The sequence below is a fragment of the Scomber japonicus genome, chromosome 13 (assembly GCF_027409825.1).
Source record: "Scomber japonicus isolate fScoJap1 chromosome 13, fScoJap1.pri, whole genome shotgun sequence".
NCBI lineage: Eukaryota > Metazoa > Chordata > Actinopteri > Scombriformes > Scombridae > Scomber > Scomber japonicus.
In genome coordinates, this window is record NC_070590.1 from 26443870 (window position 1) to 26471300 (window position 27431).

The 27431-nt window shown below is 38.3% G+C and overlaps 2 protein-coding genes across 2 annotated transcripts; both read right to left on the reverse strand.

Annotated features, from left to right (window-relative positions):
- Nucleotides 1-1178: 1178 nt before the first annotated feature.
- acat1 (acetyl-CoA acetyltransferase 1) lies at nt 1179-9778 on the reverse strand. Its single transcript, XM_053331486.1, has 12 exons — nt 9660-9778; nt 8375-8422; nt 8166-8283; nt 7866-7961; nt 7338-7438; nt 6522-6665; nt 6048-6198; nt 5854-5949; nt 5283-5396; nt 3876-3940; nt 3350-3507; nt 1179-1549 (listed from the first exon to the last, which is right to left on the reverse strand). Exons 1-12 carry the CDS (start codon nt 9708-9710, stop codon nt 1429-1431), a joined length of 1263 nt encoding a protein of 420 aa, XP_053187461.1. The 5' UTR covers nt 9711-9778; the 3' UTR covers nt 1179-1428.
- Nucleotides 9779-10715: 937 nt separating this feature from the next.
- Nucleotides 10716-23674, reverse strand: LOC128370954 (uncharacterized). Its single transcript, XM_053331138.1, has 21 exons — nt 23576-23674; nt 23241-23488; nt 23004-23152; nt 22110-22238; nt 21866-22027; nt 21596-21725; nt 21339-21472; nt 20648-20810; nt 20450-20553; nt 19453-19556; nt 17800-17809; nt 16593-16645; nt 12578-12825; nt 12342-12490; nt 12139-12264; nt 11894-12055; nt 11660-11795; nt 11403-11527; nt 11110-11269; nt 10909-11012; nt 10716-10822 (listed from the first exon to the last, which is right to left on the reverse strand). Exons 1-21 carry the CDS (start codon nt 23672-23674, stop codon nt 10716-10718), a joined length of 2802 nt encoding a protein of 933 aa, XP_053187113.1.
- Between the last annotated feature and the right edge of the window lie 3757 nt (nt 23675-27431).

Sequence of the window (27431 nt, forward strand, 5' to 3'; positions counted from 1 at the left end):
ATATAGATTAAAATAAAAAGGTGGAATAGATTTGCCTTTACATAACATGTGCTTTGGTCCATCCTCCCGAAGAGAAGTGAGTGTCACTTGTGTTTAATCAGTAACGTCCGAACAAATGGACAAGTATGTTTAAAAATACTAATAGCCAAAAGGACTTTTAGACCCTGTTAATTTTTACCTAAATGTTTGAGCGTGCTAACTGGCAGGAAAAAAGGAAAGAATGGAAGACTAGTCATGCTATAAGATGCAGAGTGAAGCACATGATGTTCTACTGGGTGACATCAGCTCAACCCTTGTATGTTTTCTGTATTTAAAAGTACTTTATGCTGGATTGTAGACAATAAGTTTGCACGTCAGAGGAACCAAACTCAGCAGGAACTGTAGCTTAGGGAAGTCGAATTTAACAAAAACACAGTATTAGATTAAAAATTCACAAGGTTTAATGTAGGCAACCAGTCCTGAATTAAATTTTCATACAAAGAAGCTATCAAGTAAGAAGTACAAAAAGTTAGGGTAAACACTGAGGGTCTTACTGTACCAGGTCTCCCATTACTTCAGTGTGTATTATTTTGCATGAACACACTGAAGTTATGTTATTTTTTTTTTAAAAGGGAGATTTATGTACACAAGTAGAGAATGTTGGTATACATCATCGTCATTTTAAAAAGGATCAGTTCACCCCAATCACTAGAGCTAGGTTTTGTTTAAAAAAATTACAATACCAATCCAAGTATCCTTAAAGTGATGCCGATACCATTTGAGTATTTCATTTGATACCCATTCCACATTTTGTGCCTTTGCACAAAATTAGCAGCATTGCTCAGATACCGAACAGGGATAAGTGGAAAATAAAGGTTTTTGTAATATGGGTGAATTGAACCTTATATGACCGCAACAGCAAATGTGCTTTGCAAAGGCAGCACAAGCAAACACCTTAAACTTCAACTCTGACTTTGACATCTCAACTGCAACACTATCAGTACACAGGACATAAAAAGGAAGTGGGCCCCATCTAGTGGCTAACTTTAGAATTGCAGTGCCAATCCTATAATCAGTTTTTTCAAATTACGCATCAAAATAAAACCAAAGCAATGTTCCTGTTGTGAAACTTGAGTAATTATGTCATTTTTTAAATTAACCATCAACACTATAGTCACAAAATACCAATAACACAACACTGATTTCATAAAAACTATTTATTAAACCATTTCAACTCAAAGTTAAATATTATTGTATTTTTTGCACTTGACGCATCGTCAAACAAAGGAGTGTTTTAAACCCATGATGTGATGTGAGTTGAGTCCTAGTTTACAGTTGGAGTAAGGCCATTCGGTATTGGAGTTGTAACAGCATTCTTCATAGTAAAAGTGGAGTTTATGGAAGTCTTAATCATATGGAGTTACCAGGTCGTCACCACACAAAGGTTTCCTACAGTTTCTGGATAATAATAGTTGAGGCTCCTCCACCTCCATTGCAAATGCCTGCCAGACCGTACTGGCCTGACTTCAGGTTGTGCACCATGTGACCCACAATTCTTGCTCCGGACATCCTGACAGGAGAAAAATAATACATAAATAAAATATAAGTAATAATGCACAACATCATTACATGTTGCAATTTAAGAAAACACATTTAAATAGACAAAACACAAGGAAATTAAGCAAAATATCAATTTACACCCCACCACAATACATTACAAAAACTACAATAAAAGTGAATGATGAACATGTCAATAACTCAAAAGCAAAAAGTTGTTGAAACACAGATGACACCTCTTTCCTTCTGTAGTGAGGTAGAAAACAGGCCACAACATTATATTCACTTAAACAAGCCGTTCCCTGAGCTAGACTAATAACACTGTTCTCTATGTACAGCTGGCTATGTGAGGAGTGAGCAGGGACAGTCTAAAAAGTGCAATGCCAAAAAGATACAATTACTGAAGTAATCATTTTTGGAGCCAAGAAAGAATGATTAGAAGTCAATGCTCAGCTTCAATTGATGATGTTAAAAACCAAAAACCAAGCTAGAAATCTTTGTGTACCAAGCTAGAAATCTTGGTGTAGTCATGGACTCAGTCCTGAATTTCAACAGCCACATTAAGACAGTTAAAAAGTCAGCCTACTATAACTTTAGGACTGTATCAAGAATTAAAGGACTGGTGCCTCAGCAGGATTTGGGAAAGTGGTTAGCAGTCTGTCAAATATTTGATTATATAAAATAGTACCGTTTTGTTTTTTTAAGCACTGAATGGTTTATGGCCAAAATACATTTGTGGTCTGCTGGTACATTATGAACCATCCAGACCTCTCAGGTGGTCTGGGACAGATCTGCTTTCTGTCTCCAGAGTCTAAACTAAACCTGGAGAAGCAGTGTTCAGTTTCTATGTTTCACATATCTGAACAAAGTCCCAGAAATCTGCAGGTCTGCTGTAACTCTGTTCTTTTAAATCAAGGCTGAAGACCTTTCTGCTGTTTGCAACTGATTTTTATTAAACCCAAAAATGTTAGGGTAATTGTTGGTCTTATTGTAATTTAGCTTAATTTTACTTCCAATTTAATAGTTTTTAAATTGTATTTAAATGTCTAAATATTGCCATGTGTTGCTTTTATATCTTGTCAGGATGCCTTTTATGGTTTATGTCAAGCACTTGTTGAAATGTGCTATACAAATAAACCTGCGTTGCTTTGCATTCAAATTATATTCATCAACCCCCTCATTTTCATTCCCCCATCCCCCCCTCACAATTAGTATTGTAATATAACAAACAGCAAACCATACATGTGTCAAATGATTTTGGGAACGCTGCATGGTAAAAGAGTTAAGTTACAGTATATAGTCTGAAGTATCTCTTTTTGGTGGTGCACTTTATAGAGGGTCCCTGCACCCTCACCTCACAGCCAGCTGCACATAGAGAACAATGTTATTAGTCCAGATCAGAGAACAGCTCATTTGAGTGAATGTTTGCTCGTTGTCTAACTTACTCGATAATGATTTGAAAAAACAAGAACCTAAAAAGTTGAAAAGGTTTAAACAAATGATTAAATACTTAAATCACAGTTAAACCCCTGCCAACAATATCAATGTTATCTCTCTGGCTTGGTTTGAATATGGGATTAAAATGCAAACATACTTCCTGGAATGTGTCACTTTTGACATTTGTTCAACGGCTTTGTTAGTTTGAGGAGAATCTTTTAACTCCCACTCTACTGGCTATGATTAAACAATCTATTTCTGCATCACAGATGAGAGGAAGAAGTAGAGGATACACAGCTGAGATAACAGGATGCATCTCTTTCATCAGATCAACTGCAAATATCTTCCGGTAAAAGCCTCTCTCTCTGCTGCTTACCCAATGGGGTGACCCAGTGACACAGCTCCCCCGTTGACATTCACTTTTGCAGGGTCGATGCCCAGCATCTTGATGTTGGCCAGGGCGACCACGCTGAAAGCCTCGTTGATCTCCCACATGGTGATGTCCTCCTTCTTCAGTCCTGCTGCATCCAGAGCCTAACACACACACACACACACACACACATATATACAGAAGTGTTAGGATGTTCTAACAGACTTGCATGAGTATAGAGTACATCTTTTAGGATTTTCATAAAATAATTCTTTAGACTTTATCATTTAAAAAATGTGTGACACTGTTTTAAAATCAGATTTACAGATTAAACCTGGATTACAAAACTCTGTATGACACTGTGTGTGTTAAGGTTACCACCAGCTTTTTGAAAACACTCATAACACACTCATAATGATACACTTCAGAATAGGAAAAAAAAAAAAAAGGTACAAGTGGAAAATAGACAAGCAACATACAACATTTCCAGGTTCACTACACTGCCACCAGAAGCCCTTCGTAACATCCTCACCTTTGGTACAGCGAATGCAGGAGCGATGGGGAAATCAATGGGTGCAACGGCAGCATCAGCAAAAGCTATGTGAAAGAAAAACAAACAAATGAATCCTGTGATTTACAACTTGATGGATGGACCTATGAGAAAGACTGTTGTTCAACTGGAATGTCTGTATGCAGATAAAAGTGTTAAACATTTTTTTTTTACAATTATATCCTGTTGATATCACCTGTTCAATACTTTCCCCTAAACATGCTCAAATACAAAAGACACAAATCTATTATTGTTTTCAACTTATAGACTCTGAGATAGAATAAATGCAAACCAACAGTTGTATGCTTCATCTGTAGGCCTACCAAGAGTTACAATATTTAATTAAACTTAAGCTTTGCAAGAACAACTTTGTGTGTGTGTGTGTGTGTGTGTGTGTGTGTGTGTGTGTGTGTGTGTGTGTGTGTGTGTGTGTGTGTGTGTGTGTGTGTGTGTGTGTATGTAACAGATGTGCAGAAAGCCCAGTATTTGTATTTGTTGAGGCAGAAAAATTATTTGGATTGGAATAAAAGTTAAAATAGGTGAAAAATCTTGTTTTTGTTACACTTCTAATTTTAGTATATTAAATGATTAAAATAAATTGGTCTCAAACTCAGGCCATGGACCACTGTGTAGACTATTAAACTAAAGCCCAGCTCTGTTACACACAGACTCTGTTTACACCTGACATTAATATGCATCTCCAGTCATCCCAATACATGTGAACAGCACTACAAACAAGTGTAAACGGATCAGTCAGTCCACTAGCAGAGGTGGTCTGGGATACATTTGACCACATATCTTTTGTAGTGTAAATGCCAATGTGTCCTAAGAGTCCCCGGCAAGGACAATACAGAACGTGGCGGTGTTTTTTGTAAATGGCTGAAAAAAATAGAGAGGAGCAGAGATGTACTGGCTGGAGTAATCTGAACAGCTGGAAAAGTCCTTTACACCTTTATTATTTCTTGAAACAATCTAAGCTCTTTAGCCCACACTAAAAACAAATGTAGTCGTTGTTCAACTCATGTAATAACTGTGAATGGGGCTGTTTGACCTTGTGGAAGTGAGAAAATCTGGACACAAGTGGTCAGCTAGAGACAGGTGTGAACAGCAATGTGTCTCCGCTGTCCGCTTGTGATTGGATCAGCCGAGACACATGTTAATGCTGGGTATAACAAAGTCACAGAGGCCTGAAGCTATTTATACATCCATGACACACAGACAGTGATGTTACTGACCTGCACACTGTTATCTGACATGTTTTTCTAAAATATTTGTATGAAATAAATATTCATAAAAAAGACCACTTATGATTTTTCCTAATACTGTACTCATATTTGACCTCTAGTGTGTGTGTGTGTGTGTGTGTGTGTGTGTGTGTGTGTAGCTTACAAACAATCCTGGCCAGTGGAGTGACGTTGAGTCTCTTTGCAGCATCTGCTGTCATTAGAACGAGAGCAGCGGCCCCGTCGTTCAGTGTGCTGGCATTGGCTGCAGTGACTGTGCCTAAAAAGCAAGTGTACAAATACATTCTTTGAGAAATATTCTTCAGCAACATCATAGTTTTTTTTTGTTTTTTTCTAATGAGTCTCTTTGAGTTGCACAGAATGGTGTAGATGAGCACATCTGACAAAACACACATGTGGTCACATTAATCACAGTTAATGAGCTGAAAAATAGCACAGATAGAATAACAAACACTGCAATATTATGAGCAAATATTGCAGAGAAGGTAAATAAGCATTTCACAAGCATTACATTAAGTTGTAAATCTCTTTCTGTGTGTGGCTGTTAGGGTCTAAACTAGAGGCTAGAGTATTCTGTATAAATTAGATGGAAAATAAGAGAGAAGGATTTTGTGGAAACAAGACTGTTTGTATTTCTGAGATGTAAAACTCTCAGAAAGTGGCCTCCTGTTATCCCCCAACTCATTGAAAGAAAGATTATATTATTGGATGATTACCATTCTCTTTCTGGAACACTGCCTTCAGTTTGGGCACCTTGCTGAAGTCGACCCGCCTCCACTCCTCATCCTCAGATACGACCACATCAGGTTTGCCTGTAAAAGCATGTCACCATCACATATTTGTGTTGTGTAAATGACAAATGTCTCCAGGTGAGAGAAAAGAAAAACATATTTTTGGCTTCTTCCTGTACCTCTCTGGGGAATGCTAACTGGTACGATCTCCTTGGCCAATACGCCGGCCTCGTATGCTGCTTTGCTGCGGCTGTATGAGCCGATGGCGTAGGCGTCCTGCTCCTCCCTGGTGATGCTGCTGTTCTTGGCGGTGTTCTCTGCACAGTTGCCCTGTTTTAGACAGTACGGTCAACATATCAAATATGAAACTGATCAAAGTACAAATTCAATATGTGTCATTCAAATTTTGTGTTATTATAGTGTGAAAATCCCCATGTTATGATAAAGAAAAAGTAAATCCAATAGTTTTACTTTCACCAGAAATACACTACATCCAATTACAAAACTTAAAATATTGTTGTATTGGAAACATTATATATGAATTTCTTACAGGAGCATTCTGGTTTTTTATTTCAAATTAATTTAAAAAACTAATGTTTGTGTCATATTACCAAGCAAAACAACATAATATTGAACAGGAGGTTGACAGTTACCATGTGGAATTTGTTGTAGACATCAGTGAGTCCATCCTTGACAATGAGGTCTTCCAACCTCACTCCTCCATAGGTTGGAGTGTCTCTGGGCATCACATAAGGTACATTGGACATGCTCTCCATGCCTCCTGCCACCATCACATCCTACAAATCACACAGTCACAGTGTTAGCTATAGCAACAGCTCACCTCCTGCTGGTCATAAAATGCCAAACTTACTAGCTGCAGCCATAGGGAGGCAGTGTGTGACCTGTCATACTGCAATAGCTTGGAAGATATCAAGCATCTCATGGTAAACAAAGCTTGTTTTTAGTCACAATAAAGTTCTCCATGATCTCATCTGAGATCAGATATGTGTGTTTTCTATACACATTATCATCAGCCAGTTTCATGGCAAGAGATGCAATATGTGAGGAGATCAAAAATCAATAATGCAACAATATTGTAAAGATGACTGAAGGTGCATTCACAATTATGTTTTTTGATAAATAATCATCAGTAATGTGGAAGTAATGACCAAGTGGGTAAAGGCCAATAACAGAACAGCTACAACAGTCTACTTACTTCAGAAAACTACATGACTTCACTGTAATACAGCCTTTAAAACCAGGAATACAACAATTATGCCATATCATGATATAATGATATACAAAATCTAAGATGATATCTAGTCTCATATCATAAAATAATACTGATGTATCACCCAGCCTTAGAAGAACCTAATATCTACATTTTATCAATAAAAGACAGACCCAACAATCAGCATGACTATGTTCTATATACACTGTCACTGTAACTGCAAGCAGCTTGATGCTACCTGGTGTCCACACATTAGACTCTGGGCTGCCATCATGATGGACTTCATCCCAGAGGCACACACTTTGTTGATGGTTGTTGCTGGAGTGCCGAGGGTCAAGCCTGGAGACACAGTCAGAGACATGGTTACATTTGCACTGATAAATAAAAGGATGAAAATTGAAAGTCATTTGAATAACCTTCTATTATGCTTGTGTGTGTTTGTACGTGTCAGACTGGCACAGGACTGATGCATATTTGAATATTTCAAAAGTGATGCTACTGTAGATTATTTCACTTTGATGCGTTATGCATGATTACATAATCATAGTAAATGTGTTTAATACATTGTCACATTAGTTTACAACCTCCCTCTAATTTTTAACATTGATTAAGCTATAAGAGGCCTTTCCAAGCCACTGAAAATAAACCTTGCTTGTGTTACAGCTGCAGTAAAGCTTTTGGTTTCCCATTTAGTAATCTTGGTCATGCATGTATATTGTGAAAGAATCAGTTTTCTGGAAGAAGAATAAAAACAGTGTCACCATACCTGCTCCAAGCAAGGCTTGTCTTGTGGGGGCCTGTCCTTCTCCTGCCTGAAGCACATTGCCCATGTAGACCTCCTTCACCTCTTCTGGAGCGATTCCTGAAAACAAGAAACATTCACGAAAGTTGAGACACATGCACAGATATTTGATACTCTGTGACGCATCGCTCCATACAGGTGCGAGAATGATGAAACTTAGGTCATTTATTATATTTGATGTGTAAGATCAGCCATGAATTTTAGTGTACTAATAAAGGAGAAACACTCGACTCTCTCTACACAGAGTAAACTTCCTGACCATACCTGCTTTGTCGATGGCTCCCTTGATGGCGATGGAGCCCAGTTTGGTAGCTGGAACTGCTGCCAGGCTGCCTTTGAAGGAGCCCATTGGAGTGCGGACTGCGCTGACGATGACGACTTCCTGAAAGCGTCCATTTATAAGTCTGTGTTACAGTGTGCAGCCCAAACAATCCATCATGATAAGACTTTCAAATTCCAGTCAGCGTACTTACATTGAGTGAAGGGCGAGATGTGTAGGTTCTTGAGAGGTATTTGTGAGCCTAAAATGACAGGATAACAAGGATAATACACCGTTTACATATGAGAGTTTACTTCTAGCAAATACTTTCAAATGAATCATGTTTTGACGCAAACGGGTGTGAAACAAGTGTGCTATGTTAGAAAATACGAGCAGACATGGCTCAAATTGACAACACTTAAGTCAACTTTAGATCTGTCACTTCTGAGTCAGGATTAAGGGGAAAGTGAAGGTAAACAAATGATAGTTATATTTAATTTACGCTACTTATGCTTGTGAGAAAGTGTAGCAAAAGCCTTAACAATGTTTAAACCCACTTTCAGATCTGTCAAACCTTTATTTTGCTCTTAAAAACAGAACAAAAAAGGGTGATTTCACCGTTTTTTTCCCCATCCAGATTAAAGACCACTATACTTTGGTCTGTCAAACCCAGACCAGATTAACAAGAAGACTCCAGGGACTCGTTAAAACACAGTTAGGGATTTGTGAAACCTTAATTCCATTGGTAGAAAGTGAAACAAATCAAGTTAAATGTGGTCCAGATGGAATACTATAAGTTAACTCTTTCCACTTTCTGTTTTAGGATACATTTCACACATCTGACACACATTTTTAATGAATCTCTAGAGTTTCCATGTTATTATAATTCAGATTTGACTGGTTCTAAACTGGATGGAGGTTTGAAAAAACAAAACAGTGAAATCACCCTTTTTTCACTTTCACAAACCTGAAAGAGAGTTTAAACAGCGTTGAGACCTTTCCTACTCATCTAACACTTTAACACAAGTGTAAATGGTGCAAAAACGGAGAACCAAGCTTTGAATATCATTGTTTATGTTTCTCGTAACTTTGAATTGGAAACTTCAACGTCGCTAAAATTAGCTAGTTTAGCTTAATATCTTGTCATTCAAACTTTGGTGCTAATTAACAAAACTGCTTTTTTGTGTGTTTACTGGTGTTACTGTCGTTGCTTTGTTTGCTAGCTTAATTCATACACAGTTGAGAGTCAGACATTGCTGGGTGAGTAAAGGTTACGGTGACATGAGATAACGTCACCTCTAAACACCTGCAGCAGTTCTCAGGTGTTTTCATACTGCTGGTCACACACACTAATGTTAGCAAAGCTGCTACTAGTGAATGTAGGCCTTGGTGTGTGTTTGCAACTAGCAGGAGGAGACAGGAATGTGGCTACTAACATTAGCATTACTATGCAATGTAACAAACGACACACATTATTAGTTTTCCACAGCCTCACTTACCAGGCGTTTACACATTGTAGCCCGGATGGTTAAAAGTCCACTGGATGACATGTTGGACTATAGGAGACAGGACTGCTGCACACACTTGCAAGACCTCCTTCACCTTCAACCATGCAGCGAAGACGTATATAAATACATCAGCCAATCACAGTGAGAGGTGTTCCCCCGACGTCATGCGACGCAGCTGGGCATTATGGTCGCTGTAGTTTCTACTACTGAACTCACAATGAGTGTGATATAACCTCTTTACATGAACTACAACAGTCATTTATGGTCGAACGTTCACTGTATATACAAATAAATACATCTCAGCATGGATATTAATATATTTTATAAAAGAAGTCGGACATTTTTTCATTTATTTTTAATTTAACATTTACAGTGGATACGTTAGGTTGGACCTAGTTTTGCTTCAGTGACACAGTGTCAGTTACAGTTTGAAAATGTATACCCATCTTCTCATCTATACACACTATTTTTTATTTACATAGACCCCAAAGTGAGACCAAGCATGTGAGTGTGTGGTAAACCCAGTGTGTAAAGAAAATAAACAAGGTATATTTGTGCTCTTGTGTAGTGATGATGTCAGTGCGGTTACAAGATGGTTAAGCCTTGTGGTTCTATGAGTATGAGTGTGATTGTTTTTCCTTCAGCAACTAGCAGGCTTACTCCTGGTTCATACTGTAGGCTACACGGGCGCACACGCACACACACACACACACACACAAGATATGGTTGATTTTCTTTATTCTAGTATAACCTAATTTGTATGGTTAGTTATGACAAAGACACATCTTTTTTTCACTTGTTAAACTTTATTGATTCACATTGATTCGATGCATGTAAAAGCTGGCTAAATAACTGCTGCAGCTGTTGCTCTACAGGATTGTTACTCTATTTCATAAGTATTTCTATGTATTTCCATTCAGATTTCTACAGCAAAGCCCCCATTAGCTGATTAGAATGTGGAGTAGACTATAGCTATTATTGCATGCTCACAAGTGTGTGTATCAGTGTGTGTGTGTTAGACAGAGAAAGACATTCAGATTTGTTTCTTTAGTCACAATTCATCCATCTGTTGTTCGACAGAATGCCAAGCACTCTTTCTCTTCCTCTGTAGCTGTACACTTTCTGTTTGGATCCATATGAAAAGTACAGGTAACCTGAAAAGAGGGATGTATCATCAGTATCACCCCAAACAGGAACACAATGCTACTGCGGAGGGGATTAACATTTAACTACTACCTACCTCTGTTCTCAAAAGCAGCATCCACCCTGTAGCCAATCCCAGGGAAGCCTCTGTCAATAGATTTTGGGTACCCGATATGCATTCTCCCCCTCTCTTCATTGTAGCTATATGAGTAACATAAGGAGGATTGTTAGCCAGTACAGCATATTGATCAATCCTGTATATTAATTCAGTTTCTATGACATGACTGACATTACTCACCGCCAGTATCTACTACCCACAAAGAGCAGGGTTCTGCTTTTGAATGGCACATGGACAGCAGCATCTACTTTGGTGACAGACCGAGAGAAGCCAAAGTCGGTGAGAGGTTTAGGATAACCAGGTAGGACAGTTTTTCCTCTGACCTTCCAGTAATGATCCCCTGTGACATGAAAAGGTAGAGTTACTGTAACGTTCCTTCTGTAACTTTATTTGTTGTCATTTCATCAACAAGAAACAACAAATTAACTTCTGGGGAAGATGAGTTTGGTTTGAAAACGGAGCTGATTTTATACCTTCAAACAAAACAACAGTGTTGCCTTTCTCATAAGCGGCATCGACTTTGTTGATTCCAGGCCAGACAGACTGAATTTTCCCCGTAACGATTCTGTCCCATCTGCTGCTCCTCTTCCAGTAATGTCTGGAAAAGTTATGCAACATTTCATGATGAATACAACAGAGAGATCACACAGGTGAGAGATCTTACAGTGATTTTCAAAGTGGCTGCTCTGATAGAATATAGCGTGTTCTTTTGAAAATTAAAATGTCTCACCTGTCTTTAAAGAAGTAGAGATTGCGCCCAATGAAGGTAACAGCATCAAATTCCAAATCTGGACTGCAAGCATCTGGGCTAGGTTCTGCTGTGGGTGCAGGCCGTGGTCCTGGAAGAGCTGACGTTCCTCTCACTCCTTTGAGAGGCAAAGAAATGATACAGGTAAAATCTCTCAGTAGGAAAGTTTAAAATGAAAAGAGCTTTGTTAAGTCTGTGAATTAGTCAGGCTCTCACCATAGATTGCCTGCACTCCTTGTCTGTCATCATCTGGAAGCATGTACCCCTCCGTGTTCACATATTCGTAGGTGGGATACATGAGCGCTGTTTGGACCTGAGAGTGAGCTAATCCCAGTGCATGGCCAAATTCATGGGCTGCCACCAAGAACAGGTTGGATCCTTCAAACACACAGTTTGAAAGTTAGGACATGAACTGTGGGTGCATCATCAGCTGCAGCATCATGTGACCTTAATGTCCACACCTGTTGATGTCAGAGTCCAGTTTTCATCTTCATCAAAATGGGTGTCACCTCCTATGCCTTCTCCGGGAGAGAATGCATGAGCCAGGACTCCATCCTCCCCATCGAATGGAGCAAAGTCTCCATGTTCTGATTTTGGGAAAGGGAAAGTTAAGGTAACACTTGATCAAACATTTTCCTTAAAGGCAGTGAAGACTCTGCATTACCTTTAGCCTTGAACTTGATCATGATGTCAGCAGTGTCAGTGTCAATCTGCTTGAAATCCAGAGGAATGACATCACTGTAGAGTTTCAGAGCCTTAGCTAAGGTGGCATCCACAACACTATGGCTCAAGTCTGGTGTGTAGTCAGTTACCCTAAGGCAGTGTGAGGGTGATAATAATGAACAAATCTCTTAACATGTGCTTTTTATTCTGACATATAGAGAAAGTGTAGTGCAGTACCTGTATGTGACCACACTTTTGTCCCACTTGGGTCGACCATCGAAGTGGCCATATCTGAGCACGTCTGTGAAGCCACAGCGGGGGCGAGACATCACTTCCAGGGTGTTGGTGTCCAACTTCCCCGTCACCTCCAGACCAAAAAACTCCTGCATTTTCCTGAGAGTGTCCTCAAAGGGATCTAGAGCGCTGCGTGAGGTACTGCTGGGAGAACTGACACCCAGGTCAGAGTAGAACTGAGACAGATAGTCCTGCAAGGAAGACAGGAATAAACAATTCATGTACAGATACTCCATATGCGGATGATGAATGTAATAGATTAGTAATCTATCTAATAAGATTGTAATGTGAGTTGCTGATAAAGTTGAGTGATAAAGATTGTTTTGATGTAATCATTTAATTTAATGAAAGAACCATTACATTTTATAATCATGGTTTTTACTCAAATTACATTTTTATCATAAATTTATTGCTGGGACTTATTATCTGTCACTCTTCATTATAGAGTGACAGATAATGGATCTTCACTCTGATCTATTTCAGCATATCTTAAACTAAACATAATATGTGCTAACAGTAAAACACAGCAACAAAGACTCCAATTAGAGGAGTATGTTCCAACAAGCTACAGATGAAGCCATTTCAAAGTTCCCGTGTTTCCTTGATGGCTCCTTGACTGGTCCTTGACCGGTCCTTGGCTGGCCGATAATGGAAGCAGGGGGGAAATGTGATCCCCCCGCGATGACGTGTTCAATGAGGCCCCGACTGGAAACGCCCCTAAGCTGCCCAAGTGAAAACCAGCTGCAATGCCTCATTTGTCCACGGGGAGGAGCAGTGTGTTTAGACCGGTTTAGACCCACTGCTCATAGAAAATAATAGGCTGTCCAACGATTAAAAAAATTAACTGGATTCATCACGTTACAACCCTGTGATTAAACCTCATTAAAATACTAGGCTAAATATTATATACACTAATATTACTTGTTTTACTTCTATTCTTCTGTATAAAGTCGCCTAATGAAGGGTACAATATAGTTAATCCATTAGAAAGTAAGGATGAAATTGAAGCTGCCGTACATCTGACAGGACACCGTCTGTCACAGGAAACACTCGTGGACACTTAATTCCTCTGACTGATCACTGATCACTGCCACTGTCACACCAAGAAATAGCCCATGAGACAAACCCAGTCTAGCGATTTAAAACAGGACGCGCTATTTAATACGTAGTGTTAATATTATATGGGTTCCCAATCCGACCATTTTTTTGTGTATTATTTTATCATTATTAAGGCAAAATAACTCAATGTATGTCCATCAACATTATAATGAATAGGCTATAGGCTTAATATTAGTTTACATCCAGCGTGCTGCGTGGACTTCATTACATCTGCTGCACCGCTGCTACCGCAATTATGAAATGCTAAGTTTATACAGTCTGTGACTGTGACCCTCATAAAAGTAATATTTTACAAATCTGCATTATATAAACTAACGAAATTCGTTCGCAAGTCATTTGGCGACTTCTAAGTCATTCAGTTAAACTAAGTCTGTTCTATAGCTGCTCCGCTGGATTGGCTGGAGAGGCTGCGAGCGTGAGTGAAATCATTGCGTCTTTTTTACACAAGTATCTGTAGCAGGCTACTGCATGACTCAGGCATGGCTCAGAAGAACATGCTTGTACTTTTTAATCATAGTGCGTTGTGTTAATTGATCAGCTGTGTTGTGTGTTACCGGCGCAGCACGCGTTGTTTTCGCGCAACGTTTGTGTCGGAGGCAACTGTGCTTGAGTACACTTGGGTTTTGAGGTAATGTGAGTGCGGGCCAGCGGGGGACGGGGGGCATTCGCTTTGAAAGACAATGGGACAGCATTGCAACCATCCCCCTCAACCCATCACCTTCGAGCTGGACACCTCCCCCACCGAAAATCAAAAGCCATATGTTTTGTTTTTGTCAGTCTCTAACAGATGGTGGGTATGTTTTTTTTCACTAATGTCTTTACACGCATTCTGGAAACTTTGATTGCTGCATATTCTCCTAAAGATAAAACCCAGACATCACATGCAAACACCATGCCACCACCAAGATTTTGTCTCGATTCATGTTCTAAGGAAATCAGACAAGACTCCGTCCTTCCGACGTCAGGTGGTGTTATCATGTTCAGAAGCACAGTATGGTCACCTTTTGTGGAAGATGTATTCCTTTTCAGGATTTGACATTATAAATAGAAATAAATAGAAATAGAAACAGAAACACGAGCTGAAAAAAAGCTGTCTCTAAGATAAATGAATTACTGATGTAATTACTGATTGTTGTGATTGTGAGATAAACACCCTGTTACTAAATTCTTTTCTAGTACCTTTTTGTTTCATGATGTATGTATGTACAGTACATTTGCTATATCCTACTGCATGGATAATTAACTGATTATTGGGTATAATAGCTTTTGTTTGTTCTTTCTGTTCATCTTTCTTTCTGCCAGACAGTGTCTCATGCACCAACTTGAGTTCTGGAGAGTTTTGTAGGAAGGGAGGGACTCAAGTGCTCTTAAGGTAAAATTAAGAATACTGTACAGTATGTAAATCTGCATAAATCTTACTTCTTTTTCATGTTATATACAGGATTGGGAGGGTTACTTTGTATTCTTTTACAGTTACTATTACCTGTTAAAAAATGTAGTCAATAACTTCATTCAAGCAACACAATATTAAAATAATGTAATTTGATTACTTTTCGTTACTTTAGGATCACTGCAATACCAAATATGCGATAATAAAGACATAGGGCATAAATTCGGTGCAAAAGTGGCCACTTTCTATACAAATAAAAACCATGTAATTAACAAAGACCAGTACAAGATGCCACAAGTAGTTAGGATGGAAATATAAGTGTGTTCAGAGAGGTGGTGTTAACTGCTCTCTCTCTCTCTCTCTCTCTCTCTCTCTCTCTCTCTATTTGATAAAAGGATCACCTTATATGTTTTATATGTCTCTCTCGTTACACACACACACACACACACACACACACACACACACACACACACACACAGTCATATCAGTGGAGAGCAGTTATGTGTGTTACAAGCTATCATAAACTCCAGCTCTCTGTTAACTGATTTGTTAGAGTCTATGGGACTGCCACAGTGCGTAACAAATGTCCTTGCTAACTTTTAGGTTCAATGTGTGTGTGTGTGTGAAGTGTGTGTATGTGCACGCGTCATCCGGTATCATCCTTTACTCAGACCTATGTGGATCAGAGAGATCAATGACGTCTCGTTTCTGCTCTGTTTAGATTGGGACTTTTCAGTACATGGTAGTATATAGTTCTTTATTGTAAAATGTAATCCTGCTAAATAATCCCCATTTTGACAAAGTGTTCCTGTCATCTGATTACATCTTTTCCCCCTGTAACTGTAAGGGAATAGAGAGAGTACATGTATTCCTTTACTCCCCAAGCCTGGTTATATATGATGGGAAACATCTCTGTTATCCCACCACAATCAAATCCACATTAATCCTTTAAAATGCTACAAAACTGAGTAAAGTGTTGGGTTATAATGCATGACATAAACAGGAATATCTCTACACTTTCTCATATTTAGACAACATGGAGCAGCCTTAATAATATCACAATAATAACAGGAAGACACAGTTTTCAATTAAACTAATTAGGCTGAGGTATTTTCCCTTAGGCTAAAGATAATAGCACCAACTTTAAACTCATCTTGAACCTCTGAACTGCTCAAACTCATCTTTTAATGCTGTAAAGCCGACTCCAAATGTCATGGAGGCCTAAGTGAGCTATTAATACATTTTGTTTCTTTGTTCGATTTCTGTGTCAAGCAAGTGTGTCCTCTTCATAATACAACATTTAAAAGGCTGGCAGAGCATGAATCACACTAACTAGAACCACAGAATACATTCTTTCTCCCTCTAATATCACCGGATTAAATAACAGATGTAAACAGAGATAGTCTTCAGCTTTGAACGTACTTCTATGGAATTCATGTTTACCTGTGCTTTAGAGAGCTCTTCTTGGCTAGGTGAAGTGGTGGGAACAGCTCCACAGAGTGCTACAATGACCACCATCATCACTGATTTAACAGCCAATGCACCTTCCATGATTCCTTTTTTTTCTACTGCAAAAAAATAAGAAATAACTCCAGCTATTATTTATTCTTCCTCTCAGACTCAGTTTGGATATAGAGTTCTAATAGCACCACTTCCTGAAACAGTCATATTTCAGTCTTTTGGATGTGAGGTAATGATGCGTGACCGGGCAATAAAGCATTCCTGAGAGTGTCTGAACAGGCCTATTTAGAACAAATGGAGATAATAACAAGTGAAAGAGAGCGAGGGGGAGAGAGAGAGGGAAACAGGGGGTAGAAGAGGTAAAATGAGGTAGTCAGGTGGAGTTGCGTGGGCTTGCATGAACATGATGAGCAAAAATGGTACAAGATGAACCATGAGCAGGAACACGGTGTCTTGTTTGAGATAAGACTTACTTTTTTTTTTATCTATACCTTTTTTTCACCTTGCTTATAAAGATTGTTTTCCTTACATGCAAATATCTCGGAGAAGATTCAAGACACAATAACTTTATCATCCCAGTCATAAAACTGAAGAAACAACAAAAGCAACAACAAACATAGAAAAATGCATGAAGTTCAAATGCAAGAAATTGATGTATTTAAGTATTGAGATGATCTTTTCCAGAGTGATAGCAGACGATAAAAAAAGACAGTGTGCATCTGTTGGGTAATGGCAATTTGGAAAGGGAGCCAAAGGACAAGAAATGTAAGTGTGGATGAAGACGATGGGAGCTGTCTTACAGGATGGACTGTGCTGTCTTTAGTGTCTGTCTTTTATGGAGGTCAGGCAGACCGCCTAATCGAGTTCCAGTGATTGTACTGCTTACGTTGAGCACTCCGTTTAATGACATTTTTTTGTTGAACGTTAGACAGATAAAGTAAAATGTAAGGACACTCTCAATAAAAGATCTATAAAACTATGTCATCAGAGGTCTGTCCATCTGAAACTTGGCCAGCCTATTTTTTTTTTTTTGCAGGGAGACATTTCGTCATTATTCAGCAGGCTGACTATGACTGTGACATCTGTGAATTTTAAGATATGGCGGTGTTTAAACTCATTGACCCAGTTGCTTGTGAATATTATACAAGTTAGTTGATGATATAGTCAAATCCAAAAAGTAACCATTTACTCTCACTGTCTGAATTCTACAGGTTAAAAATTGAGTTAGTGGTTACCTGTAAAATGTGTCACATTTCCATATAAATTCTGGGGACAAAACTCTTCTGTATACATATTTTAGGGTGAAGTATTCCAGCACAGCACTGCGCTCTACAGAGGATAGTACACCAGTGTAGTACACAAAAAAGACAAGAGAGGGAGCTATTGGACCTAAAACTAATGTTGTATAGTGTGACAGTTAAGTGCAGTACTGTGTCACCATGAAGTCTCTGTTTTCTTTTCCTTTGTCATCAAAATTCATTCAGGATCACTCAAAAATGTATTGATTCCTGTATCTGACATTTTTACAAATCATTTTAAAATTTAGAAACAATTGTCAACTTGTTTCCATTAAAATCTTGCTTTCATGTAATAATTAGGTAGGTAGGTAGGTAGGTAGGTAGGTAGGGTAACTTTATTGATCACCCTTGGGGGAAATTCAAATAGTATTCTTTAAAAGTGATAATAAAAATCAAATATCCAAATACTATATACAATAAACACCACAGACCTGTGACAATGGGAGAATATAGACATTTGGTAATAGACCAAATGTCTATTACCAAATGTCTATTAGATGAAAGCTGTGAACTGTTGCTGAATTTCCTGATTTGGAGCTTGTTTTTCTCAGTTTCTGTGGTGACTGTCTTATTAATTAAATTTGTATTTGTTGATTGATAGTAGTGCCATATAGTTTACATTTGCCACCTAGTTAGTTGCACATACATTCAGTACCAGTCTGGACTGTTTGAACATACCTTCCAACAGTATGTCCTAACTCTTTACTGTGCATAAAATTATATACCTAATTATTGATGTCCATGAAAGTCTGTAAAAGGTTAACTAAATGTATTAATTGATACAACCAATGTTTCTTTTAGCTTTACAACTTTACAGCTACAGTGCGAAAGATAAATGACACAATGGGCAAAAATCAAAACACAAAATGCGTAAAAGAAATTTCATTTCAATATTTTTATTTTTATAAAAATGTGTAACTGTGGATTTAAATATTTTCTTCTTAAAACCTGCAGATGAATTGAAATACAATTTACAAAACACCCATTATTTGAGTATTCTTCAATAATCTATGACTGATAATCTGATTTTGCATTGATTGTGTACAATACATTCATTTTATTTGTCAAGTATTTTGTTAAACCTTCATTTATTGTCAAATATAAAATAGTTGCTTTATAGTTAAATCTATTTAATTCATTCCTTTATAGTATAAATTCATTGCCTGACGATATGGAGCAGCAGCAGTATTTCCAGTGATAACATGTTCAAAAACAAGTGGACTTACTGTCTTGAAGATGTTTTGCTTCTCATCATCTCATGCATCATCAAGAAGGTTCAAACAACAGAAGCCTCTCATATCAAGCATGTCAGTAACTCATGCCTACATACTCAGTACTATGCTACAATGCAAATATAACAGTTTGTAAATAATATTAAACTTTAGCAATATACTCTCTGAATATTGTATTTTTACAGCAATACAATATAATATTTACAATCATAAAAAAATATTCAAACTTAACACTGTTATTGCTGATTCATTTTCATTCTACATGAGCTACACAGCTACAGCTACATAAACAACTTAACTAAGTCAAAGGGTCTAAGCATCATTGCAACGCAGGAAGTAGTTGTTCCTCAGCATACGGTGCATTCTGCCGGTCTTCAGGTCGTACTCAAACATGTGGGGTCCACTGTAGAGGTAAGTAAAACCTGGAGGACAGAAGTTCAGTGTTAGTGTTTCGATGCTATTTTAAGAAAATAATGAACATTTGAAGCCAAAGGTTAGTTAAGGAAATTAAACCACTCTATATGTCCACTAAATATGAAGCTGAGGCCAGAAAATTAGCTTAGCTTACCATAAAGACTGGTAAGCAGGGGAGCAGCCAGCCTGGCTTTGTCAAACAGTACTAAAATTCACCTACAAGCACCTATTACACTCATTAATTATCATAGGATATTGTAGTTTTACACTATGCTCTATTTCTTGGCAGGGTGCAGTGATTTACCAGTCTTGCCATCACCAAGAGGTTGCCAGGCGACCAGTGGGGAGTGTAAGTCACTGCGCCTGCCAAGAAATTACTGCAACAATAGCTGCTAGTAGCAAAACGTGTAAAACCACAACTCATGATTTTTACACTATATTTAAACGGATTAGCCGAACAAGATACAACATGTTAATGAATGAGTTTTAGAGGTGCTGGTAGAGTAGGTGTGTTTTTGTTAGCTTTGGACGGAGCCAAGTTAGCAATTTCAGCCTGGTTCTATTTCTAAAAACCATGGTGCTGGACCAAAGAACTACATCTGTAAAGGCAGAAGAAAGTCCACACACTGTAGCTCCTGATGCAGGTATACAGAGTCTGAAGAAGAGCAAAATCCTCAAAAGGTCACTCTTGATATCCCATTAAACTACACTTGCATTGGAAGCTACAATTTGAGGACTTTCTTCTGCCTTTACAGAGGTTTCAATCTTCTCATCTACTCTCTGGAAGAAAGTCAAAATCCCAAATTGTTGAACTTTTCTTTTCAAGGCTGAGAAGACTAAACAGAACATTCTATCATGTCAGTAGTCTTGAAAACTCATATCAGCCATGAATTCTACTCACCTCTTTGCTGAATAGCTGCTGTCACCTTGCTGGTCATACCACTGAAGGTCTGATCAACACGTTTGGGGATTTTCCGGTCCAAAGTCTGTCTGGCCTCATCATAGCTAAAGACACACAGACAATGATTAGGTCAATTCACTGAGGGAAAGGGGTGAAAAACAGCTAATATCCAGAAATTAATATCGACTTTGAACACACCTGAAGTAATATTTGCCCAAAAAGAACAGAAGAGTCTTGCCAGATTCCTCGTCGTGGAGGGCTGCATCGATTTTCGTCACATATATTGGCAGACCAAAACTGCTCAGGCTTTTGGGATAGCCACGTACAGCATTAGTGCCAGAGTAAGCCCACACTTTACGGTCTGCAGGCATTAAAAAGATGGAGAGTGTGAGGTTTTATATCCTTTTGCTAATCAATCTTAATCAGACCAATAAGTTTTTGCTTATCTTATCAAATAATGTATAGTCAGACAGAGTGGTTTGATGTGCTGACCCTTAATTCAACTCTAAGACACAGAAGTGAGAGTATATCCTCCCTTCTCAGTAAGCACAAAAGGCCACAGCAGTTGATATCAAGGAGGAAGAAAGCAAAACAATACGAGACAAGAAGCAGGACAATTTATACACCTAAGCTGTTCCACTGGAGGATTGAGGGTTCCTGTGGGCTAATTAAAGAGGTAGTGGCACCAAACACATAATCTATTTTGACAGATCACAGACCTGATACAGCAATAAAGTTAAAGCATATGACATGACCACATATGATATGAAATACCGACAAAGAAAAAAAACACCCTCAAACGTTGCCTGCATCGCTTTCCTCAAATTTTGAACACGGCAAGAGAAATGGTATCAGGTTGGTCCCTCAGGTAGATGAAGAGAACACATACCTTTAAACAGAAAGATTCTGTCTGACTTTAGGTTTTCGTAGGCAGCATCGATGTTGACGGGAGCCTTAGGCCAGAAGTTTGTGATGGGGCTTTGTTGGGCTACGTTGCTCTCAGGGTAGTTACGCCAGAGGACGCTGAGAACACACAAGAACATAGACATTTTATACAAATTCCAGGTCGGTAATATGGTGAGAAACAATCCTGACAGATTTTGGATTCAGATGTTTTAGCAGTCTGCTGTACAGTATTGCTGATACCTGTCTTTGAAGAAGAGCATCTCTCTTCGCAGGGTGGTTACAGCGTCCAATGCCATGGTTGAATCACAGGAATCGGGTGTGGTGGGAGGCTGAGGTCCAGGCTGAACTGGATCTTTATCAGGGTTTGGACCTGGAGATTTAAACAGCATAAGTCATCAAATAAGTGGTAGGCACTGTATCAAATTGCAACACCTATTGTTTTTGCAGGACATTTTGGTTGCATGCTATTTGTGCAGACAGGCAGCTATGAATCAGTCAGTTAATACTAACCATAGAGAGACTGGATGCCTCTGACATCATCCCGGGGCAGGACGTAGTTGACAGGGTTTATATATGCATAGGTGGGGTACATGAGTGCTTTAGGATCATTCGAGTGAGACAATCCCAAAGAGTGGCCAAACTCGTGGGCGGCTACGAGGAACAGGACGAATCCTACAGCAGAGAACACATCGGTTACAACACTTCATGTCAAGATGGTGCAGTAATTATATAAAATATCATCCCACGCACTCACCTCTGGTTGAGCGGAGGGTGAAGGTCTCATCCTCGTCAAAATGAGCATCTCCTCCAATACCAGGGGCTGGGGCGAAGGCATGGGCAAGAGTTCCACCAGGGCCATCAAAGGGGTAAGCGTCACCATGTGCTGTTAATGGAAGCATATTTATGTTAGGTCTTACAAACTGTAGAAATCAACAAAACGTAAGCCCAAGTATCAGATCTGCTCTCTTAGTCAATGCTTACTCTAATCTTCCTTGCTGGATATCACAATAACAAGTTTGAGCTAAGGTAAACAGCATTCTCAATACCTACTTAATCCTTAAAACCCTGTAAAGAAAAACATTTGTCTGCAAGTGCTGGCAAGCCACCAGAGGAAAGATTGTTATCATTTTGTGACGGTGAGCGATCCAGATTATGTAACTGTTGTGCAAATTGTACATTTCCTGTTATTAAAGGCTAAATACTACACAAATTAGCAGTATGTCCTATGTCAGAGGTGACAACAAGCTTTCTAGGAGATTTAGTCATGCTGCTCCTAGGATTAAGTTTGTGTAATAGCTGAGATATGCTTCAGATACTCAAGTCAATGATATCTATATTGCACCATATCACAACAAAAGTTATCTCAAGGCATTTTTCACATAGAGCAGGTCTATACTGAACTGTGTAGTTTAATTTTAAGATAATAAACATTCCCCCATCAGTAAGCATATGGCAACAGCTTTACAAGGAAGAAACCTCAAGCAGAAGGTAGGTGGCCATCATCTGCCTTGACCATTCGGGTATAGAAAGAGAAAGAAGGAGAAAGCAAGAGAGAAGACTATTACTATTGTTACTTTGTAATCATGCAAAGTTAAATGGTTTTACATTGATATAAAACTATAAAATACAAAAGTTATTTTGTACTCACATCGGCGGCCAAAGGAGATCATGATGTCAGCTGTGCCTCTTCTTATTCTGGTGAATCTCAGAGGAGTGACTCTGGCCCAAACCTGCAGAGCTCTTTCTATGGAGTCATCAACCTCTGCCACAGACATGTCAGGTGTGTGGTTCACTATCCTGTAATATAGAAAAAAATTGCCAAGAATATAACAAAAATAATCAGGAAATTCAATATCTACAATTTATCTCTCTTTAGATCATTCACCTGTATGTAAGCTTGTTTGTCCGCCACTTGATGTTTCTTCCAAAGGTGGAGTAACGGGCCATTCTCTCATCTGGAACGCCACATCTGGGCTTCCTCATCATCTCCAAGGTTTCAGCATCCAGCGCCCCAGTGATCTCTAGACCAAAGAATCTCTGCATGTCAGCCAGCTTCTTGTTCACAGAGCTGATCCCACGTCTGGCTACTGGACCTCTCTCCTCTGTTAGGTTGTAGAATTTCTTCAGGTAATCCTGTAAAAAAGAAGACAAATTAGATTCTTAAAGGTCACTGATAATCATGAAAATTTAAGGAAAAATACAATAACAAATGCTGCATACCTCTGCAAATTTTTCATCTTGCTCAGTCATATATGAGACTGGCAAACTATAAGCTGTGACAGCCAAGCCTAACACAATGCACAAACTAAAAGATCTCATGTTCCCTCTTTGAATGTGACTTATCTCTCTGTGCTGGAGGCTGCTGTTATATAGGTGCAGAGATGCGGGCATGTTGAGTAACAACCTTCTGAGTCAGTCTTCCATTTATTGCGCAGCCAAGAAGTATTTTCCAAAAACATGATCCTGTAATTATGACGACAATCATGTGACACACAGGACATGACATTTCCATACATAATGACATGAATACTATAACTACAGAGTGGATGAACTTATAAAATAAATGACCAACATCATATATAGCATCATATTACACAAATTCAACATAGGAACTTAAACTCATGCATATTGTATGCTCTAAGCAGTGTGACCTGAATTATTAACCATGCTTTTCTTTATATTCGTCCATATTTTTCTTTTAATTTTGAAAAAAATAGCTGCTTTCTATATCTGTTGCTTAAGGTTTTAATCTGAGAAATCTCTTGACATTTTACCCGCCTGTCAAATATCTGTCACTCAAAGTGTCATCTCCCTCAGGCCGTCTTTGCTGTCTTTGCTCCTTATAAGGAAGCAATGTGACATAGGAGCAAAGACGGACATGCTGTGTCATGCCATGAACAATAGTCCTCTTACTGCTTGTAAAACCAGAGGTCACCCAATATTTCCATGACAAAGTCATTCTGATTATGGAAATTTTTATAAATGCCACAGATCTACTTACAGGTGTAGTTGTGCATATAAATGTTTCAATATTTTATGCAGTTGACTAGATTAGGCTTTCCATTCTAATATATCTGTAAGTATGTATTTACGTATCTAATTAACATAACATTTGTACATTATTATTCATGGATAACTTTATTGCAGAGGCTGTTTCCTAACATTGGACAATGGGATGAACAATGCCGTAGTATTACGTTCGTTGTGCAACTTGAGTTAACTACTTGACACCAGTGAACGCAGACAGTATGATTGACAGTGTTGCAATAAAAAGGAAACATCTGATCGATTTACAATAGTATTATTTAGTAAGTGAGTTCTGAAAGTTATACACGTGAGCATTTTTGCCTTTAAGATTAGTAACAGTTGAGTGCAATGTCAATGGAAGATTGAAATAGTTTGTCATATCAACCCAACAGAAAACACAATACAAAAAACACCAAAAACTTACTGCTATTTCTAGCACAATTCATAATATGTCATCTATTTTAGGGAACATAAATGAGGTCACCATGCTGAAGTCAACAATTTTCACCCCCGCATTATTCATCAGTCATCAGTTTCTTATTAAGAAAATGTGGTTAATGTCCACACGCACACACGCACATACAAACATACAAACTGTTTATCTGGGAATAATTATGTAATTCTTGTTGTGCTAAATAAATAAATAAAACAGTACAGGATTGTGTTTCATTGTAATGATAATCTATTTATATTGGCACAGTGCTTCTGTTTCGCATCATAAATCACAGAAATATCACACAAGTTCTATCATGTATCATCTAACCCTAACCCCCCCCCCCCAGTACAGAAAAATAGAAAGAGAGAAATAAAATGCTAGAATAGAGCATTAAATATAAGATTGCAGCATAAAATAATAAATTAGCTTTAAAATCTATCTTTATCTTTATCTTTGAATCTCTATTATGACTGCTTGTTCATGAATCACTACCCAGTGCTGTCTCCTGAGGTAAAGTTTCAGTTTGAAGTTGAATTTATGGAAATTCCCATTCAACATTTCACAACCTACTCCTCCTGTTCCATAGGTAGAACATTTCTCAATCTGTGAAAAAAACATGTTAAACATAACTTAAATGTATATGAAAATGAGAAACAAATCTATTAAATTACAAATGTTTTAGTCGTCTAGGTCTAGGTCTAAGTCTTCTGGCATGACTTCAACACATGCCAGAATGTATTAAACGTGTTTTGAAATTGGTTAATATCTGTGGGGGGAGCCAGCCATGTGAGTGTGTATGTAGGTCTTTCAACTTTTGGCAAGCAGGTAAGTTAGCACACCTTTTTCCCCCTCTGACTCTGACATCTGTACCCTAACCCAAACCACCTCACTCCTCATATCTAAACCTAACCCACCTAACTCACAAAGGTGTGCCCTAGAAGCTTACTGGTAATGTATTAGTATTGATCTATTTGATTTATTTTTTTGTTTTACCTCATGTGATGGGACAATTATCTACCGTGTGTCTCTTTTTCTTTTTGAGGCTCACAATTTATGTGCTCCAAACTCTCAATGCAGTCTCATGGCCACCATAGAAAAAAGAGAAGGAAAAAAGGTTAATGAGCTTGGACTGAACCAATCACAGCATGTCTTTATTATTATGGTCAAATCACAAATTTGACTCCTATTAGCATTACTCACTTTCTTTTGGATTAAAAAAAATACAACCTGATTGACAATTTGGATTATTTATTAATTTAGTCACATTTAATTATTTTCTTTACCTTCTTTTCGTTTCACATGTTTACATTTTAATGTTGCTCACAATAAACACACATCAATTCACTTATTGGCAGTACCTTATTACTTACAGCAATACTGAATGTATATTCATGTATATGTTTGCAGAGCTAACAGAGGTGCTTCAGTGTAACATACTGGTGATATGAATGGCAAAACTGTCATGTGTATGTGTAGTGGTGTGATGTTGTTGCGCTATATTATGAAGGCAGTGAAGCGCAAACTTTTATTTTGAAAGATAGCGGTTTTGCTGTCATGTTTTTTTCTTTATTCCTTTGAGTGTTGTTAATATAGGAAATGTTGTTAATAGGAAATTGTGTAATTGTGAAGGTTAATGTTTTAAGCACAAGTCAGGGGAAATGTATTACTAGATAAATATGCATTACTGGCAGTATATTGAGTATTTTCTTTTCTAAACTGCACTTAACACGTTCTGTCGGGTGTTACTTCCTCTTTGCGCTGTGATTTTCCCCAGAAAGAGTACAGAGAGCATGTATGAGGAAAACTGTGAACACCTGTGAATGTTTCTTCTCCATAATGCAGGGCAATAAAGCATGTTGAGACCATTCAGGAGTGTGTCTCTGCCTACCTGATAACACAACGCAGAATTAGACCCACTACATATGTACAATTGCATTCCAAGCCCCAAGAAAGAGAGCATGGTTTTGAAGCCAATTGAATATAGTGGCTAAACAATGTCATTTCAATACAATACAATTATGTGATGCTATTGGGCCACTTTTTTTTAGACTTACATTGTGAAAGAGATGTCTGTAAATCAGCAGACACATCTTTTAAGCATCATAACTACTGTGAAATGACTCACAGTACATTCACATTTCAAAAGTCCAGAAGAGCCATATGATTGAATTGTTATATGGGCACATTGGGCCCACAGAGAATGCACAGTTTGTTTTTAGGAAGTGGCTTTTTTGGTATCATGCGCCACTGAGCAATTTTCATAGGAATGAAAGCGGCTGTACCTCCAATACTGTATCCAGTTCTCTTTATAGAAAGATCTATATTTACCTTGTGACCCATCAGTGTGGGCTACTGTAACAACACTCTTCATAATATTATTATAGAGTCTAATGCTTCTCTAGATAAGTCTATACATAACATGTAGTCATTGGCTCAGTTAGAATGTTTGCAGTGAGGTATTACAGGGCTTATAGTGGCTTTCTGAGTTAAACATTACTATTGCTGCTTTAATAACTAAAGAAAGGAATCTCTGCACACCTGAGTAGGGGCAGATGTGTAGGAGGAAGGTGCAATTAAAAAAATGTATAAAAGAAAAACAGCTCCCACACACTG

Excerpts from the sequence above, each read along its gene's own strand:
- LOC128370954 (XM_053331138.1), bottom strand. The coding sequence starts at position 23,674 with ATGAGATCTTTTAGTTTGTGCATTGTGTTAGGCTTGGCTGTCACAGCT. Across the intron at positions 21,726-21,865 it reads AGGCATCCAGTCTCTCTATG|GTCCAAACCCTGATAAAGAT; the intron begins GTTAGTATTAAC and ends TTAAATCTCCAG. Across the intron at positions 21,473-21,595 it reads ATGCTCTTCTTCAAAGACAG|CGTCCTCTGGCGTAACTACC; the intron begins GTATCAGCAATA and ends GTGTGTTCTCAG.
- acat1 (XM_053331486.1), bottom strand. The coding sequence starts at position 9,710 with ATGTCATCCAGTGGACTTTTAACCATCCGGGCTACAATGTGTAAACGC. Across the intron at positions 3,508-3,875 it reads CTGCATTCGCTGTACCAAAG|GCTCTGGATGCAGCAGGACT; the intron begins GTGAGGATGTTA and ends TGTGTGTGTTAG. Across the intron at positions 1,550-3,349 it reads TCACTGGGTCACCCCATTGG|GATGTCCGGAGCAAGAATTG; the intron begins GTAAGCAGCAGA and ends TTCTCCTGTCAG.